This window comes from Thamnophis elegans, chromosome 16 (genome assembly GCF_009769535.1).
Source record: "Thamnophis elegans isolate rThaEle1 chromosome 16, rThaEle1.pri, whole genome shotgun sequence".
Taxonomy (NCBI): Eukaryota; Metazoa; Chordata; class Lepidosauria; order Squamata; family Colubridae; genus Thamnophis; species Thamnophis elegans.
The window spans coordinates 23,188,356-23,208,092 of record NC_045556.1 but is presented as its reverse complement, the minus strand read 5'-3'; the positions used below and the strand labels follow the sequence as shown (position 1 = coordinate 23,208,092).

The window sequence follows — 19,737 nt, the reverse complement described above, 5'->3', positions numbered from 1 at the left end:
CTGTCTCAAATTACCGCACCAGGTGGGTGGCCGAGAAGAGATGCGTGACTGCGGTGCCTTTTGAAAGGCAGAACAGAAGCGGCACAGAAGGAAGGGAGCTGGATAATAGCTGGCTCAAACTGCTGTGCATTTTACTTGTGGGCAAAAGGCCAGGCAGTGCCGAGCAGGATTGGGCAGCCAGGCTTATTGGAATTCTGGGCTGGGCCTCCCTCCTTGTCCAGCGACAGCTGTAAGCCAGCAGCCCATAGCATCTCAATCAGGCATGGAGTTTCATCAAAGAATGCTGATATGGACGGCTCCCCTCCACCTTGCTGAGTGACAGTCAATCTTGGATTCCAGATGACAAGGACTAGATGCAAAATGTAAAACAAATGGTGACCTTTCCAAAGATTAATTTGTTTACCAACAAAAAAAAAACCCCGCTCTCCGTTTGTCATTTGGGATAGAGGTGACCTTCACGTTCCCATTTCTAGGTGGAGAAGAAGGCGCAGGCAGTCATCTGTTCTCTTAACCCAATCTCACCAATTATGACTTCTCTTAGGTTTGGGGGAAAAGGAGAGTTTATTAATTTGCTGTTGTCTTCTGTTACGCTTGTTATAAATGCAGCTAACGTGCTGCAAATTACAGCAGTGGAACATCAATTTGTTTAGGTCTGATTCCACTCCAGATGCCAAGATTGGGGCTTTTATTCCCTTTTTGTAATTGAAACCATAGGCAGAAGCTTCCCCCCCACTTCCCTCTCCAAGATCTTACACCGTCTTCTTGTCCATCCCACAGCACGTCCGAAAAGAAAACCATGGTTTTTACTACTACTACAAAATCATTTCCAGAACAAATGGCTGCCCCTTTCCTAGGCCGAGGCAATTCAGAGACAAGCAGGGCAGAGTCCAAGCTCAGAGAGATGCCTACAGCTTCACAGAGGACGAAAGCAAAAGGAAGAACAAGGGGAGGAGAAACTTAGTAAAATGGGCAGAAGGACACGGCAACTCAGTAAAAACTTGGGATGGCAAAGGCATTAAATTCTCCCTCATGAATAAATGAAAAGGAACCAGGCTTGCCTTGCATTATTTATTTATTTATTGGAAGGTGGAGACCCAAGCACCCGAGCTACGCAACAATTCTGCGCGCATGAAAATGACAGAGAGCTCCTTTGAGGTCACTGCAATTATGGAGACTTATTTTTGTGGCCATTTCAATGGGCATTTTTGCTCTTTGACAGAGGTGAGCGACTCGGAAATTGCCAGAGGAGAGAGCGGTAAGAGGCCCGCAGCTAATCGGCCACTCTTAAGAAGCACACAATTAAAATAATGCTATTTTAATTAACACAGCTAATCTGCATATTTAAGCAAATGTAATTAACACAATTTTGTGTATTCACAAACACCAATCTATACGTCTAATTATGTGCAATTAACATTTCTTTGCATGCAAGTTTAATTAATAGTGTTAATTTGTATATTTTCATTGCCTGTAATTAACATAATTCAATATTTTCACAAGCGCTGCTAAGTTATATACTGCAGTGATGTACTGATATATGTTATAGCAATGTCATTGATATAATTTGTAGAAAATTCTTTAAGTAACAGAGAGAGTAAGTAAAAGAGGATCAAATGGCTGATACATTCAGGTTGCTTCAACACAGCTGGAAGTTCTCCTGTGTCCTATTATTTATTTCAAACATTTTCAATGTGTGCCATGAGGTTGCTTCCGGAAGGCCAGGTCTGAGCTAGCAAGCTGGAATGATGGGGATTGCCAAATCTGAGATAAGAAGCAGTTCTTTACAGGGAATTCTGTCTCTTGACGTTCAGATTCACAGCTGAGGATCAATCTCTTCTGGATCAGGAATTCTTCCAACTGCACAAGAGCCCACTAAGGCCCAGGTGAGCCTGGATAAATGTGCCACATGGGCTCTCTATTGGAAAGGTATCTTGAGTCACAGTGAATATATTCATTAGGAATGAAGGCAAATTTACATGCACCAGGATAAAGCTGCAGGATCCACTCTGAGTCGCTCACTGGGACCGGAGGTTTTCTCTTTCGAGTTTTCGGACTGATGCTGGAGCCCATCTTCAGGGAACTTCTCTCTAGCAGTGTGTGTGATTTGGGCTGTTCTGTGTGTGGTATTTATATATAGTGCCTATTGTATGTGGCTTTTTAGATATTGATTGGGGTATTGATGGTTGGCTATTAAGTTGTTGGCTGTCATTTGCCTGTGCTGCCAAGCCCTCACCTTCTAAGTGCCTGATAAGCTGGTGGCAAATCAGCACTTCTGTTGACTGGCAAGGGGCCCATTTCCCAAGCTTCAATCACTTCCCTGGCTGTTTTTGTAACCGCTTGTCCAACAATCTTAATAGCTGCAAAATTGAATGTATGTCCTTGTTCATTGCAGTGTGAGGCTACCAGTGAGCTCAGGTCTCCTCGTTTGATCACTTTCTTGGCAGCACAAGCAGCCAAAGACTTAATAACCAGTCATCAACACCAGTGGTGAAGTTCAATTTATTTTACTACCGGTTCTGTGGGCGTGGCTTGGTGGGCGTGGCAGAGGGAGGATACTGCAAAATCTCCATTCCCATCCCACTCTGGGGCCAGACAAAGATGGCATTTCCTGGTTCTCCAAACTACTCAAAATTTCCGCTACCGGTTCTCCAGAACCTGTCGGAACCTGCTGGATTTCCCCCCTGATGAACACCCTAATCAATATCTACAAAAGCCACATACAAGAGGCATCATATATAAATACCACACACAGAACAGCCCAACTCACACACTCTGCTAGACAGAAGTTCCCCAAAGATGGGTTCCAGCACGAGTCCGAAAACTCAAAAGACAAAACCTCTGTGACCGACTCAGATTGGATGCTGCAGCATTATCCTGGTGTATGTAAATTTGCCTTCATTCCTAATGAATGTACTCTCTATGGCTAAAGATATCTTTACAGGAGAGAGCACATGTGGCACATGTATCCAGGCGGTCACGGTGATCAACTCAGATTGGATCCTGCAGTATATTCACTCCCCAGTTCAAATTGCTTTAACCAGGCCAGCCTTGGTAACTTTATGACCTGTGGATAACCAGAATTCCCCAGCCAGCCATGCTATACTCCAGAAGTGATGCTCCTCAACTGTGAATCCATGCTAACTGGAGAAGTCTGGGAACTGAAGTTGATGATTATGATAACTTCTTGGGCTTCTAATTCATTTCAAGGAGTTACAGCTGATTTATCAAATCTCTAAACATCATAAGACCAGGAGATCTGAGAGATCGTCTCTTTTTGTGTGAATCTGCCAGTAGTTGAATTTATCTTCAGAGGATCTTTTGCACGAGCCAACACATTTATTTTGTGACAATCGCATTCTGGTTGTGAAATTCCTTTTTCTAGGAATGCCCCAAGGGCATTCAGAGAGGATCTTCTTATTGCACTTGTCTTGGGACTTTTAAACTGAAAGCTCTAACTCTGATCTCAAACTTTCCACTTTTGTTCTCTGATGTTTTATATTTTTACATGAAGCACTGTGGAAGGTCTTGTTAGGACAAATGGTGATAAAAAATGCTTCAAAAAATGAAATAAAATAAACTATTTAAAGAAAAATGGTTTAAACTATAAATTAGAAGGTAAATAGCATTTGTGTAAAATAAAATCCAAACATTTGTCAGAATAAAAAAAACTTTAGTGGGAATCTCACTGAAACAAAAAAAGTCACTGAAGGTTTATATATAGAAGGTAATAATGTTAATCATACAAGCAAGTGAAGATGTGCATTTATGGGTGGTTTATCACAGATATCAGAACTTTTCATTCTTTCCCTCAAATATTCAGTTGTCTAATATAATGCGCTAGTACATTCAACAGCCAGGCACCATGAAGATTTGAACTAAAGAGATCAAGCGATGTAGACGCATGTGTGAACTATTCAACAATGGGTTTTTTTGGCACAAAATAGCTTGGTGCTGAGTTTTCTAAAACAGCATATTGTTGGAGCTAGATGCTTTTCCCAAGAGAGTTGCTGAGGGGTCAACCTATTCTCCAAAGCACCTGAAGGCATGACAAGAAATAACGGATGGAAGCTAATCAAGGAGAGAAACAACCTAGAACTAAGGAGAAATTTTCCTAACTGCGAGAACAATTAATCAGTGGGACGGTTTGCCTCCAGAAGCTGTGGGTGCTCAATCACAGGAGGATTTTAAGCAGAGACTGGACAGCCAAGTATAGGATTTCCTGCTCGAGCAGGGGGTTGGACTAGAAGACCTCCAAGGTCACTTCCAACTGTTATTCAGAGGCTTAACTGTTCTGAAGAAAAATTAGAAGCGAGAAACAAAACAATGAAAATACTTTTTTGATTACTTACATAGGTTGTTTTCCTCTGATTCACCAACGGCAAACTGACACCATAGTTCTGATTTACAATGCTTCGGTGGTATATATGTTTTGGGTCACACAGAATCCTCATCATCATTGAAAGCTTGTGCTGCAAAGAAACACAATGCAGCCTGTCTACAACAATAATGCTGGAAGTTTTGTCTAGTACTAAATTTACAGTGGCATCTTGGTATTCAACTGCTTTGTTGATACTGGTATTCAACTCATCAACCTTGGTATGCAAAGAATTTCGATATGAAAATTTTGTCCTGGTAGTCATTGTTTGTTTGGTACTCAACGCCCAAGCTAGAACTTGTCGTTGTCGGCTGCCTTGTGACTCACTACATTATTCCTTTTGGGGAAAAGTTGGTACTCATCACTTTTGATACTCATTGCATCTCCCAGAGCCGATTAATGGTGAGTACTGAGGTACCACTATATTAATAAAATTTATATGCTGTCCATCTCGCTATCCACCCTATCCATACCAACCTTGGGCCAGACCTGCCTCAGCTTGGACTCCTAAGCAGAAACAACCCTAGGCTCCCTTTTGTTGCAAGAGGACCAGTTTTATTAGAAGTCAAGTGAACTGCAGTAAAGCAAAGCCAGAACTGAAGTTCGTCCCATACATTTCCCGGTTAACTTTCCCTATCCGGTTCCTCTGCTCCCTTGGCCTTTCTTGTCCAACTATACTTGAGTAGCTTGTTTTTGTAACAGTCTTGCCTTCCTCTGCCAGGGCAACAACCTTGAGTGTCTCTGAGAGGCACACTTCTTCCCACCAACTTCATCAGTTTCACTTCACACCACCTGTCCGGCTCCTTCCCCCTATTGTTCATGGCAGGTTGGCAGCTCTGACACCTTGTTAGCATCCCTACGTGATGCCTTCCTGTGTCAGCTGGAGGAGCACAGTGTGTATGGGCAGCAACGCAAGTGGCAAACCATTTCAGAATGGAGAAAAAGCAAACTCTTTTCTGTCTACTAGAAAAAGCCCACTTCCATATAAATGGGAGGGGGCATCTTGCCTCTCTGCCCTGGATCTATCATGCACCACTATCCTCCTAATTTCCCAAAGGACAAACCCAATGGTTCTCCTCAGATGTCTCTGGATGGCTGGGTTGGATGCTTGAAGTCCTTCATGCTCTCCATGTGGGCAGAAGAGAAGCCCTCTTCTTCCACTGAGAGGCCAAGGAGCTTTGCAGTGCTGCATCTCTGTCTGAAGGAGACTCTGTGGACTGCAGGCCTGGCCTGGGCACCCTTGTTCAAGGACCCAGAGAAGCATGGCCTGAGGTTACCGATCTCAGCTGAAGATACTCCAGAGTGGATCCCCAAGGCGATGACAGGTAGTCCTTAGTGACCATTCAAAGTTACAACAGCACTGAAAACAGTGACTTACGACCGTTTTTCACACTTATGACCATTGCAGCATCCCCGTTGGTCACATGATCAAAATTCGGATGCTTGGCAACGGATTCATATTTACGAGGGTTGCGGTGTCCCGGGCTCACACGATCAACTTTTGCAACCTTCTGACAGGCAAAGTCAACATGGAAGCCAGATTCACTTAACAACTGTCTTACTAACTTTGTAAGTGCCAATGATTCACTTAACAACCATGGCAAGGAAGATCGTAAAATGGGGTAAAACTTCACCAATGTCTCACTCAGCAACCTGAATGTTGGGCTCAATTGTGGTCGTAGGTCGAGGGCTACCTGCATAGGTGCAGACTGTGGGGGTTGGTGTGGGTAGCAAATTGCCTGCAATAAGCTTGCCTGGTGAGTCTGTGGGTGAGCGAGAATGTTCCTTTTTTTAAATAAAACACTAAGGTTGACATTGTCAATGCTGCAGCAGCCACAAAACCCTCCTCTGCGGGGGAAACAGTCCCCCCCTGCAATATTCCCTTAGAAACAGGACCTTGTGTACCACAAATCAACGGCGCCATCGCTCTTGAGACAGCTCATGAAGCATCATAAACAACTCTAGCAAACTGAGGCCGGGGCCCATCCTGTCGTTTTACCTTCACCCTGCCTGATCTTATCCACCGTGGGCTTTGTCTTCTTCCTACCATCGCATTTGTCATCCAGTAAACGTGGCTGTTATTTCTAGTTACTTCTAGCTGAAATTGGGAAACAACCAATAACTCTCTGTTTTCCCGCCCCTCCAATTCTGGTTAGTGCTTCCTAGAGATGGCCGCTGCTCTGGGTTCAACTACCGAGAGCCAGTGATGGCCGTGGCTTCCGAGCCAGGCGAGATGGCCCCAGGGAAGCAGCCTGCAAGTTCAATCATAATCCAGGCATAACCTGTCATTCAGGATGCTGCTGATAAGCACTATGTGCTTAGAGCTCAAAGCCTGGTTAGAGACCCCACACACCTATTTTACGGTCTGTGCCTGTTGCTCCCCTCTGGGAGAAGACTTTGAAGTATCCATAGCAGGACTACCAGATTCTGTAACTGCTTTGTTCCCTCTGCCATCCATCTGGCAAACTCAAGATCCGTTTCCCTCGCCATGCATATTTATACAGCCGAACTAGACTGTGTTGTTTCTCCATGTCATATAATATATTCGGGTATGTGCACCATTCTGCGTTTATTCATTTATTTAGTCATGTTTCTGCAGAGTACTTTAGAGGTGGAGGCCCTTTGAGAGCTGCATGCCACAAAATTTCATTCTAATGCAGGGGTGTCAAACTGGATTTCTTTGAGGGCTGGGTCAGCATTGTAGTTCTCCTCTGTGGGCCGGCGGGGGGGGGGGGGGGGATACTGGACGGCCTTCTGCAGCAGTTTGCCAGCCAAAAGGGGGCATGGGGAGGGCATGCGCCAGAGGCCCCGTGGGCTGGTCCTTTGGTATTTTCAGGCCGGCCCCCCTCCGTGGGCCCTGAGTTTGACACCCCTGTTTTAATGTATGCTGATTAATGTACATTCAAAGTGACAATAAGGTTATTCTACATCTGATCTTCCTCTGGATCTTGGGGTTGCAAGCTTTGGCCTTCTCTCCTCCTCTCATGCACCCTCCACATCCCAGTTATATATACAGGCGGTCCTCGACTTGTGACCCCAATTGAGCCTAAAATTTCCAAGACAAGACACATGTTGTGGGTTTGCCCCCTTTTACGACCGTTCTTGCCCCATGCTTAAGTGAACCACTTGGTCATGAAGCAGATCTGGCTTCCCCCATCGACTCTGCTTGTCAGACGTCAGGGAAGGTCACAAATAGCAATAGCAATAGCAATAGCAGTTAGACTTATATACCGCTTCATAGGGCTTTCAGCCCTCTCTAAGCGGTTTACAGAGTCAGCATATTGCCCCCAACAGCAATCCGGGTCCTCATTTTACCCACCTCGGAAGGATGGAAGGCTGAGTCAACCTTGAGCCGGTGAGATTTGAACCGCCGAACTGCAGAACTGCAGTCAGCTGAAGTAGCCTGCAGTGCTGCATTTAACCACTGCGCCACCTCGGCTCTGGGGATCATAAGACTCTGGGACACGGCAAGCGTCATAAATACAGGCCAGTTGCCGAGTAATCTTGATCATGTGACCTTGAGGATGCGGCAAGGGTCGTAAGTGTCAAAAATGGTCACAAATCACTTTTTCCAGCGATGCTTTAACTCTGGATAGTCACTAAACGAATGGCTGTAAGTTGTGGACTGCCTATACAGGTAGTCCTTGACTTATGGCACAATTGAGCCCAAAATTTATGTTGTTAAGGGAAACATTTGTTAAGGGAACTTTGTCCCATTTTACGACTTTTCTTGCCACAGTTGTTAAGTGAATCACTGCAGCTGATAGGTTAGTAACAGGGTTGTTAAGTGAATCTGGCTTCCCCCATTGACTTTGCTTGTCAGAAGTTCGCAAAAGGGGATCACGCGACCTCAGGACACTGAGACCGTCATAAATGTGAGTCAGTGGTCAAGCATCCAAATGTAAATCATGTGACCGTGGGGAGGCTGCAAAGGTCATAAGTGTAAAAAGCGATCATAATTCACTTTTTTCAGTGGTGTTTGTTAGGAATATAATCTAACGGTTGGGTTGGCAATATATAAATCATGTAACAATGTTATACCTGTTTCTTTAAATCATACTGTAAAATGTGATTGGTTGCTGTTTTACCTCAATCAGCCATAAGAGGGAGCCAGGACGACTTTTAGCTCTCTGTTTGTTAGATGCTGGTCTGATCTGATCTGAGTGTTTTGGAAGCTGGCTGTTAGAAAGTGCCGTGAGCTATTGTAGGTTTTGCAACTGCTAGCAAACTTTGTATACCAGACTGATTGTATGATTATGGACTATGTTATTTGGATTAGCCCTTAACTGAAAGACATTGATGACTGACTGTCTTATCCGTGTATGACTTGGACTGTTTGATGGACTCTGATACTTCTATTTTCCACGAAAGTAAGAGCCTATTTAAACTGCAGTGTCTCTATATGCTGGTTTGTGTGTTCTCCAACACAACTCTCACAATGCTTCGCTGAATGCACTCACTCTCCCAACGGGGAGCTTACCTAACAGTGTTGTAACTTTGAATGGTCACTAAATGAACTGTTGTAAGTCGAGGACTACCTGTATTCCAGTTACATGGTATTCCCTGTTTCCTCTCTATAACCACTTTTCCTACTCTCGGGACTCCCTGCGAGCTCCTAAAAAAATGGGGATTGTGAATGAAAACCTCCCAGTGCTGAGAGCATTATACAAATATTGGGAATGGCAACTTGGTCCTTAAAGGAAGCAGCTGCTAAGTGAAAAATCATAGTTTTATTATTTTATTTCAGCTTTCCCTTGCTTTACAGACCTGCAAAAGTTGTAAATGTGGGGATTGGCCACTAAATTACGTCTTCATCACCATTACAGCTGAATGAGGCAGTCACTAAATGAGGACTACGTGAATCGCTATTAAATGTTAAACAATAAATTTTGCCTTACATTTATTGTACATTAACTGCATTTTATCATCACATTTGGCACATGCTCACAATTACCTCGACTGGAACAGTTTATAAATTCCAGAAGGAAGCAAAACAGAGCACCTGAGGGCAGGACAAGAAGCAGTGGATGGAAACTAATCAAGGAGAGATGCAACCTAGAACTAGGGAGAATTTTCCTGACAGTGAGAACAATTAACCTGTGGAAACGCTTGCCAACAGAAGTTGTGAGTGCTCCATCACTGGAGGCTTTGAAGAAGAGACTGGACAGCCACCAGTCTGGAATTGTATAAGGACCTCCTGCCTTAAGCAGGGGGTTGGACTAGATGGCCTCCAAGGTACCTTTCCAGCTCTGTGATTTTGTATAAAGCCTTCTAATTCTCTGGAATCCCAGCAGACTTCCTTCTCCCAGCAGTCACAGCTAAAATTAAACTCCCCATGCTAGAAAGTCAACAAAAGTATTCTTCAACCGCAAGTAGCAGCCTGTGGCGAGGGAGGAAAGGAGAAATCAGCAGGAACAGGGTGCACTTCTCCATCCTTTATCCACCTTTCACTTAATTCTGAACTCTCCAGCGTGTGCCGCAGGGTTAGCAAAATTCTTTCATCAGCAACCGAAAACAGTCCCGCCAAACTCACCGGAGACCACTGCTAAAAATTCTGGGCTTTAACCTTCCTTTTAAGAACTCACTCAAAGTGAATGAACCAAAACGTGCACCTCCAATTTATTCTTAGCTTACTGAGGTCAAACATATTTCACTTGGGAGGTAATTGAAAAAAACCAGATTTTGTTCCTTTTTGGCTCACCCAAATGTTTTTCCTGCCAGTGAGTTCTGCAATCACACCAAGGATGTGACACAGAGGTATTGCCAGGCGCACACAAACTGAGTTGTTACCATCCATGTAACCAAGTGGTTGATTAATAAAAGTTTACAGAGCCTGCCTGCGTGAATTTATCTCCTGTTGGGAAAATTATTTTGGACACGAAATATTATTATTAAGAGCAGGCCAAAAATGAACAATAGGCAACACATCAATAATATCTAAAGAAATGGAAATTCAGTTTCTAAAGGGTTTGACATCTAGAATATTATCTGGAAGCAACAGAGCCAGGTATTTTGATCGCCATAAGGACTGAGAAAGGATTTACTTACAGGGAGAGAAAACTTTTAAAAATAAGCTCATATGTACTTATTATATTAATAAATATAATGCTTTCGTTTTAAAAGTAGAAGTTTCGGGAGTTAATATACAAGATACAAATTATGTGGAAGAAATGATGTTCATGGAGAATGTGTGATTTCATTGACCATTAAACAGATTAAATAGAGTTGGAAGGGATCTTGTAAGTCATCTATTCTAGTCCACACATACCCTGCCCAGCAGGAGACCCTACACCCATGATGGCGAACCTATGGCACACGTACCACAGGTGGCATGCGGAGCCCTTGGCGTTGCCCAGTCAGCTCCAGTGCGCGCTTTCAGCCTTTATTTTCAGCTGTTTTTTTGCCCTCCGGAGGCTTCCCTTCGGGAATGGACTGCCGGTTTGTGCATTGGGCTATTTTACTCGCCTCCTGAAGCCTCCAAAGGGCGAAAAACAGTCCTACGGGCAACCCGGAAATTTGTGGACAGGCCATTTCCAGCCTCCTGGGGGAGGGGGGGATCTTTTCTGCCATCCTTGGGCTCTTAGAAAGCCTCTGGAGCCTGGAAAGGGCGAAAAATGGGCCCACCGTGCCATTGCGTGCCAAAAGCGGGGGGAAGGTGGGGGCCACACATGCATGCAGAGGGTTGCACGCATGCGTGGTGGGGTAGGGCACATAGAATTATGGGTGTGGGCATGCACGTTCACGACCCCCCATGCTTCCCTCGCTTTGGAAATGACCCCAGGTTTGTTTCTCAGCTGGTGGGTAATGTACAAGCATGGCTGCCCCCTCTTAAACCTGGGCAGGTCATCTCTAGCTAGCCTTGTCTGAAAATACTTCACAGCAAAGTTTCCATTCTAACAAGGCTCCGCGAAGGACTGTAGCTCTTCACAAAGGGGCCTCAGTGAAACTTTTTCAAGTTGAGAAATGTTTTACTTGCCTCCTCAGAGATTCCCTGTGCTTAGAAGCTCAGGACAGGCACGAGGCCTCTTATCTCTCAGCTGGATTTCCTTGGTTACCACCATTCGCTTAGTGATTGTTCAAAGTTACACTGAAAAAGTGACTTTGGACCCGTTTTCACACTTACAACCATTGCAGCAATCCCAGGGTCACGTGATCGAAATTCAGATTGCACTAGCAATAGCACTTAACTTATATACCGCTTTACAGTGCTTTACAGCAGAGGTGGCTTTCAGCAGGTTCTGAGCAGTTCTGGAGAACCAGTAGCGGAAATTTTGAGTAGTTCAGAGAACCGGCAAATACCACCTCTGGCTGGCCCTGCCCCCATCTATTCTCTGCCTCCCGAGTCCCCAGCTGATTGGGAGGGCATGGGGATTTTGCAGTATCCTTCCCCTGCCACACCCCCAAAACCGGGCCCACAGAACCTGTAGTAAAAAAAAATTGAATCCCACCCCTGCTTTCCATCCCTCTCTAAGTGGTTTACAGAGTCAGCCTCGTGTCCCCAACAATCTGGCTCCACATTTTACCGACCTTGGATGGATGGAAGTCTGAGTCAACCTTGGGCCTGGTGAGATTTGAACTGCCAAATCGCAGGCAGGCGGCAGGCAGCAGAAGTAGCCTGAACTACTTCACTCTAACCCCTGTGCCACTATGGTTCATCGGCAACTGACTCATATTTATGACGGTTGCAGTGTCCAGAGGCCGTGTGATCACTGTTTGCAAAGTCAGGCTGTTGGTTTGAGCTCCAAGCTTGGAAACTTGGTGGCAAACGTTTCGCCGCCATTTGAGGAGACATTGTCAGTGCGCTTTGAATTGTGCTTGCCTGTCAGAAGACTGGTCTTTAAATACCTTTTTATGAGGTGCAAACTATTATGAATGTTGTTTGTTCAGGTATTTCTGAGTCATGGTCTGATTTCAGACTGTTTGATTGGCTGGCTGTCGTTGCTGAGCGACACTCTTTGGTTTTTAAGTACTGTCTGTGTGACGCAGATTGGCATTAGATTTGTTTATCTCAGCATAACTACCAACCCGAGCTACTAATATTCAAACACATTTCAACAAGCAAAGTCAATGAGAAAGCCAGATTCACTTAAGAAGCAGATTACTAACAACTGCAGTGATTTACTTAACAACTGTGCAAGAGATGTCATCAAATGGGCCAAAACTCACTTAACAACTATCTTGCTTAGAAACAGAAATTTTGGCTCAATTGTTGAGGGCCACCTGTAATAATAAGGAATATTCTAAACGAGCCAAAGATCACAGCTTCCATTTCCTTTCCTAAGGTTAGTAACTAGACCTCCTCATAGGTCAGCCACACATATAGAATCATAGACTCAGAGGGCTAGAAGGGGCCTTGGAAGTATTGGTCCATATGCCCTGAAGGGACCCCTCTTGAACACAACTATCATTCTGGAGTGGGCAGATCATCCTTTAGGGGGACCCTGCATGCTTTTCAGCCCAACACCATCAGCTGCACTGTCTTCTGCCATGCTTGCATCTTCTGCTAACGCTGCTCCCCACGCTAAGACTGAGGGGCTAAGACTGAGGGGCTAAGACTGAGGGGCTAAGACTGAGGGGCTTAGTGTCAAAGAAAAGACTCTTGTCATTGACATCTATACGATGAAACTCAAAAATTTCTAGTCATATGAGTACTAAATGTAAGATTGTGATAGTGACAAATATCTGAAGCTCGGATGTAGGATAAGGGTGGAGATTCATTCTGTGAGCTTGTGGGTTGGCTTCCAGATGTTTCGTTACCAGGCTAGATAACATCTATGGGGATGTTGTTGTGCAGTGCAGGGGTGAAATTCATTTTTTTTTTACTACCGGCTTGATGGGTGTGGTGTGGCTTGGTGGGCCTGGCAGGGGAAGGATACTGCAAAATCCCCATTCCCTCCCCACTCTGTGGGGTGTGTGTGGCCCATCTGCGGAGATGGCATTTGCCAGTTCCCTGAACTACTCAAAATTTCTGCTACTGGTTCTCCAGAACCTGTCAGAACCTGCCCGATTTCACCACTGTGTATCTTTTTTTAAGGGCTTCAACTGGTCAGTAGGGAAGTCACATCAGGTGAGGGTCTTGTGATGGGTCATGATCCTCCCAATTACCCTCACCTGATGTGACCTCCCCCATCACAAGACCCTCACCTGATGTGACTCTCACCTTATCTTATCACGTTATCTAGCTTGGTAATGAAATGTTTGGAAACCAACCCACAAGCTTGGAGAACGAACCTCCACCTTAGTAATTGAAGCCTACGGGACAAATGGACAAGTTGCATTTTCCTCCTCTATCTGTGCTGATCCAGGCCAAGACTTTTTGTTCTTGGTGTGATGTAGTGGTTAAGGCAGGGTTTCTTAGCCTTGGTAGCTTGCAAGTACCTGGATTTCAATTCCCAGAATTACTAGGCCAGTCTTGCTGCTGGAGGAATTCTACTAATTAAAGGCCACATATCTTCCAATGGCCAAGGCAGAGAGACACTGGCTTAAGCTGTTGCCCTGGGACAGGAGAGATTCAATTTCAAGTCCCAGTTTGTGTCAGAGCTCCCTAGGGACTGTGGAGGGAGAAGCCACAATGCTTTACTAAAAAGACCTGACCATCATCATAAGCCTTATGGCTCCACTTTTTTGCCCTTAGGGAAGGAGGACGTCTGCCCCAAAGTCCATTTTCTAGGCTGCAGAAGAAAATCCAAAGTGGGCCTTTACTTGGAGGCTCTTTGGGTGAACATTTTGGAGCGAGATCCCTTGGGAAGAGAACGAGCCCTGGCAGGATTAAAGACATTGGTTGCTTCAAACCTTTGAGCCCAAAGATGAGGCTGGAGGCAGGGCTGCCCTGACAGGAGGGGCGATTCCGGGCATCTTGGGGAAAATGATTTCTTTCTGAGAAGGCTCCAAGGGGATCCCCCTAAATTGGGAAGAGAATGGAATCAGAAAGCAGGCAAAAGGGTTGGCTTTTATCTTTATATCCCCCCAAAGAAGACATACAGGATAAGTAGCCCTCCACTTACAAGTTCGTTTACTCTCCAACGGCACAAAAAAAGAGAGTAATTTTTCACACTTACAACCACTGCCACGTCTCCATGGTCGCATGATCAAAATTCAGACCCTTGGGCAATGGGTTCCTATTTATGATGGATGCATGACCCTGGGATCATGTGATCTCCTTTGGTGATCTTCCGACAAGCAAAGTCAGATTCACTTAACAACCATATTGCTAATTTAATAACTGAGATGATTCACTTAACAACTGGGGCAAGTAAGGTTGTCAAATAGAGCAAAACTCGCTTAACAAATGTTTCACTTAGCAACATGATATTTTGGGTTCAATTGTGGTTCTGGGTTGAGGACTAACTGTAATTAGGATAAAATGCAGAAAGGTATTTAGCACTACAGGTAGTCTTTAACTTACAACTGGGCACTTAATGACTGTTAAAAATTATGACGGACCCCACAAAAGTATTAATAACTGATGGCTGCACCCCCACAGTCACATGTCCACATTTCAAATGCTCAGTAACTGGCCTGCATTTATGCTTGCATCAGCTCAAGGCCATGTGATGCCGGTTTATGTTTTTGCCCCAAAAAATGATGTTTACTTCTGGATTTTGGCAAAAACATCCAATGGTGAACGATAGGTTCACTTAATGACTGCAATGTTTGCTGGAATGACCATAAGTGATTTGCTTAACAACCACTATAAAAAAGGTTGTAAACTCAGGTTTGTCTGAGATGACCAGCTCTTTTAGACTATTATGACTTACAGCCATCATGGGCAGGCTCCGTTATAGATGTAAATTGAGGAATAAATAGATAGATAGATAGATAGATAGATAGATAGATAGATAGATAGATAGATAGATAGATAGATAGATATTTGCTGAGGTTTACAGATACTCTTAAGTTGTAATATACTGTAATTTGATTTGATTGTCCACATGCCATCATGGGCAGCGAACATAAATTGTGCTTTCTTCAACAACAGCAAACCACAATTTGAAAGCTCAATTTCTTGTGGACATTGTTTTAGCCTATATAGCTTGGCATGATAGATGAATGTACGTCAATTTGTGGTTTCTTGGTTTGTTCCTAATTGGCTTAAGTGAAGCCTGTGGCCACTGCAAAGAGCAGCTAAAATAAATAGGGAATTGGCCGAATAAACCACGTCTATTGCTTTCATCTTGTTCAACAGCCACAGATAAGCAGCTACAGATATTCGAGGAGTCCAGACGAGAAAGGGTTTTGCCCAACACAAGCCTCGTTTATATCCGGCCACAGCTGCCCCAAGGGAATGGGGCAACTTGCCACAGCCAACTTGCTGTGGCCAACCCACCCTGGCCAACTCGTAACAGCCAACTCATCATGACCCACTCTTTGCGGGAAAACGTGCCTTGGGACAATATACCAATTCTATTTAATTATTTAAAATAAATTAAAATCATTTTAATTTTTGCCATTCATATTTATCCTGCCCCTCTTTTTGCATCCTTTCCTTAATGATTCTATTCCACCAATTCTTTGATATTCCTGTAGCTCTTCTCCTGCAGCGAGTTGTCACAGACCATCCCCAAAACTCGTGTGCAGGTGAGTTAGCCCTTGTCTTAAGACTTGCCATCTTGCATGGAGGGAAAGAGAGAGAATGTTCTATGGTTTGTTCTCCATCCAGAGACATTCTCAGCCAGAAACATCTAAAGAACCACCCACTAAGACCAAAACCAGGGGTGGGCAGCCATTTCCAATCCACAGAAAGAAGGCAGTCAAGCACAAGCAAAGTTCTTTGGTGTCATGTGAAGACAGTCAACTCCTTCTCCAATCCTCCTTCCCAGAAAGCAGAAGCATTTTTGTACATTGATGTTTGGCTTCTGAAAACTATCTTGGACTCCTTAAAAACAGCCAAATTCTGCCGCTTAGATATTTACCCAATCAAACTGAATGTTCTTACCATCTGGAAATCTGTCTTGAAGTCCGTTCTGCATCGTCTGCTGGGAAAATAGTTAGCACTGATCTGTTCACTGCATTTAAATAGTTCTCTGCATGCTTCTGTTCAGGAATAGAGAGAAAATATGCATTTTTATATTTGTATATATCTGAATTTCTTTCTTTCTCTCTCTCTCTCCCTCCTTCCCTAAGTAATCCTTGATTTATGACCAGAATTGAGCCCAACATTTCTGCTGCTAAGTGAGACCTCTGTTAAGTGAATTTTGACCCAGGTTAGGACCTTTCTTGATACATTTGTTAAGTGAATTAGTGCAGTTGTTGTTAGTAATCTGGTTTCCCCATTCACTTTGCTTGTCAGAAGGTCACAAAAGGTGATCACATCACACCAGGACACCGCAACCATCATAAATATGAGACAGTTGTCATGCATTTGAATTTTGACCATTGGGATGCCACAATGGTCGTAAGTGTGAACAATAGCCATAAGTCACTTTTTTCAGCGTTGTTATAACTTTGAATGGTCACTAAATGAACTGTTGTAACTCAAGGACTACCTGCAGTTTTTCTTTACCACTAAGAGAGGTAATCCACTCACCCTCAGTCTGTCCTCTGCCTGTTCAACAACCGATTCTAAAATTTCAGGATCTGCTATTTCCCAGTCATGGCTAAAATCTCGCAGTTGTTCCTTCAACTGTTGAAGATCTTCTTGAACCTAGAAAAGAAAGCATGCACTGAGCAGACGAGAATATAAATGTGCCTCTGAAGTTAAGACTGAAAAGTATCAGACTGCTTAAATCTCAAGAGTCTTCTGGAATATTATAAGTGAGTGGGAGACCAAAGCTGCATTTCAAAGAACAGGGCTGGAGTTGGGATGGTGCAAGCAAGTATTCTCTGACAAGGCCACGCAAAAGAAAAACTACCAGCAGCAGGCTGGGTTCAGTGGGGACCACAAATGAAAATGACCACACGCATACAACGATGTCATCACAGTCTGGCATCAGGATGTTGGAGAAAAGTGTGTAAGGGTGATTGCATCGTCACGCCTGTCAGCATTTACCTGCTGGCCCTCTCTGCTGTAGTGCACGGCCAGGTTAACATATTCAGCCACTGTTGACAAAGGCTGAATCAACATCAAACAGCCCCATTGTGTTGCAGTGTATAATGTAAACAAGTCTACCCTGTTAAGCCTTGTCCTCTGCCTTTGGCATGATGTGCAACTTCTTAACTGTGTTTGATGGATTAGTGTGCTGTACAAACTTAGGTCTGGTTCAAATACCAATGTTATTGATTTAGGCTTCCGTTCCAATAATAGGTATAATGCTCAATGAGAATTGTACGGTATATGAAAATTCTTCTGTGCAGCTGCACTACAGTATATACGGTACTTCAACTGGGAATGAGTGCCAATAACGTTAATATTCTTGTATCTCAACATTTTTAACTATTAAGATATTTTAAGATTTCTCATCTACGCTTTCATGAACCCACACAGCTTCTTAGGAGCAATCAACCAAACTTCATTTGCAAAAAGTTTCTTCTGATTTCCTTCCCCTCCCCCTCTTTATTTTATCAGACAGAAAACACTGTTTTTTCTTTCAGCCATGTAAAGACATTTTAGCTTAAGCAATTACACAGATTTCTTCCTCTGAACTGTCTTTTACAACTTCAACCATGGAAGAATTTGGGATGCAGTAAAAACAGAGTCAAATGATTTATGGCTTGCTCAGCATTCCTGACTTAACTCTTCCCCTGCCTGAAGGAATTTAACAAAAGCCGAGAGCTAGATGCACAGGTGGTCTTCCAGTTACAACAGAAAATGCCCATCATGGCTGTAACCTGATTTTATGACCATTTTGTGCCAGTTATTCAGTGAATACCTGGTGCCACTAAGTGAATGTGTGGTCAACAAATGAATAATGTGGGTGTTAAGTGAAGCAATAGCTTGCAATGGGTGAGGTTTGGTAGAAAACTGGAGGTAAATAAATTTTCAGCAAAATCATCATAAAATGCAGTCAAGAGACCAAATGGCCATAAATGCAGCCCAGCTGCCAGGCCCCAGAGGGCTGCAAGAGGGGCTGCAAGAGGGCTGGTTAGAATGTCAAATCCTGGTCATAAGAACCCCAGTGGAGCTCTGCTGTTAACTTCAGTCACTAAGTGGCTGCTTGTAAGCCAAGGACTTGTATGGTTATCCATAAGCCTCTGACACTTTGGGCTTTATTTACACCTGGCCAGCAACATCTCCTGGCTAGCAGTCCATCTCTTTGTTCCCAATCCCTTTGCCATCTAGTCAAGTAGACGGGATCCCTCAAATGCTCGCCCTTCCCTAATTTTGGTGACTTTGGTGAATTTGTGTCTGTGTGTGTGTTTTAGCTATCCCACTGCATCTTTTGTCATCTGTAAATTTGATAAGCATCCTCTCTACCCTTCATCTACTAAGAAAAATGCTGAAAAATAGAGGACACAGGACAACCCTTTCTACTCTATTTGATTAAGTTCTAGATCTACTGGCCAACGAACTACTAGAGCCCATGAGCCAAATCCACCCTGTCTCTGTATGGCCTGTGAGCTAAGAATGGATAGGTGGGTAGGTAAGTGGCCAGAACCTCAGGCAAGCTCCCAAGGCGAAGGGTGAAGGTGAGCACCCAGGGCATTGGTGGTTCCTTGCTGGTGCTGTCCAACAGTGGTTGGGCTGTGTCGCCTGCAGACCTGCCAGTTGTACTTGCAGAAGTGCAAGACTGCTGGAGCCCCTGCCCTGGCTTTCTGAAGTGTGAATGGGTGAAAGAAAGGAAATTTCATCAATTAAAAACGTGGGGAAATTTGTTTCCCCGATTATATAAGAACCTGTGTAATATCCTTGATTTAACCTCTTAAAATATTTACTACCTGGACTTTTACATAAAAAGCTTGTTACTCTTTGTTCTAGACTGCAAACTGGTGAAGAAGATACTTTGAGAAAATGAATTTTGAGCCCATCAAGTATTCCCTTATCACAGCCAACAGCCCATTCTTAACTAGCTTTCTAATTGGGATATTTTTGTCAAATATTTTGCTAAAGATCAAATTCTGTTAAGTCCACAGAATCCTCATAGCTACAGATATTATCTAGTCAAAACTGAGACCAGGATATTCTGGCAGGGCTAAAATAGACTGCCCCAAAGTCACCCAGACAGCTTTGTTTTTCTTTCTTGGAGTTCTATTTTAATTTTGTGAATAAAACAAATTACTGGGGGAAAAAGAACATTCTTAGAAAAGAGTTCAGGTGCCTATGTGACACGTTATTTCTGGAACTAATGGAACAGAGGCCACATTTCCTCATGGCTGAGAAAAATGCCACTGCAAATGGAGCCAATTAAAGCCAAGGCGACCATAGAGTTGAGTGGTTTATTGCTTATTATGATGCTTTGTAGTTATGATGCTTTGAAACAGCATCC

General features: G+C 43.8%; 1 protein-coding gene across 1 annotated transcript in view; it reads right to left on the bottom strand.

Moving 5' to 3' along the window:
• Positions 1–19,737, bottom strand: part of IQCH (IQ motif containing H) — a 109,276-nt gene that overhangs the window by 87,744 nt on the left and 1,795 nt on the right. The window contains exons 2-5 of the mRNA XM_032232502.1: positions 16,902–17,018; positions 16,311–16,408; positions 14,168–14,276; positions 4,350–4,469 (exon numbers count right to left, since the gene is read on the bottom strand). Of these exons, the coding sequence (XP_032088393.1) occupies positions 4,350–4,469; positions 14,168–14,276; positions 16,311–16,408; positions 16,902–17,018 (444 nt within the window). The remainder of the gene's footprint in view (positions 1–4,349; positions 4,470–14,167; positions 14,277–16,310; positions 16,409–16,901; positions 17,019–19,737) is intronic.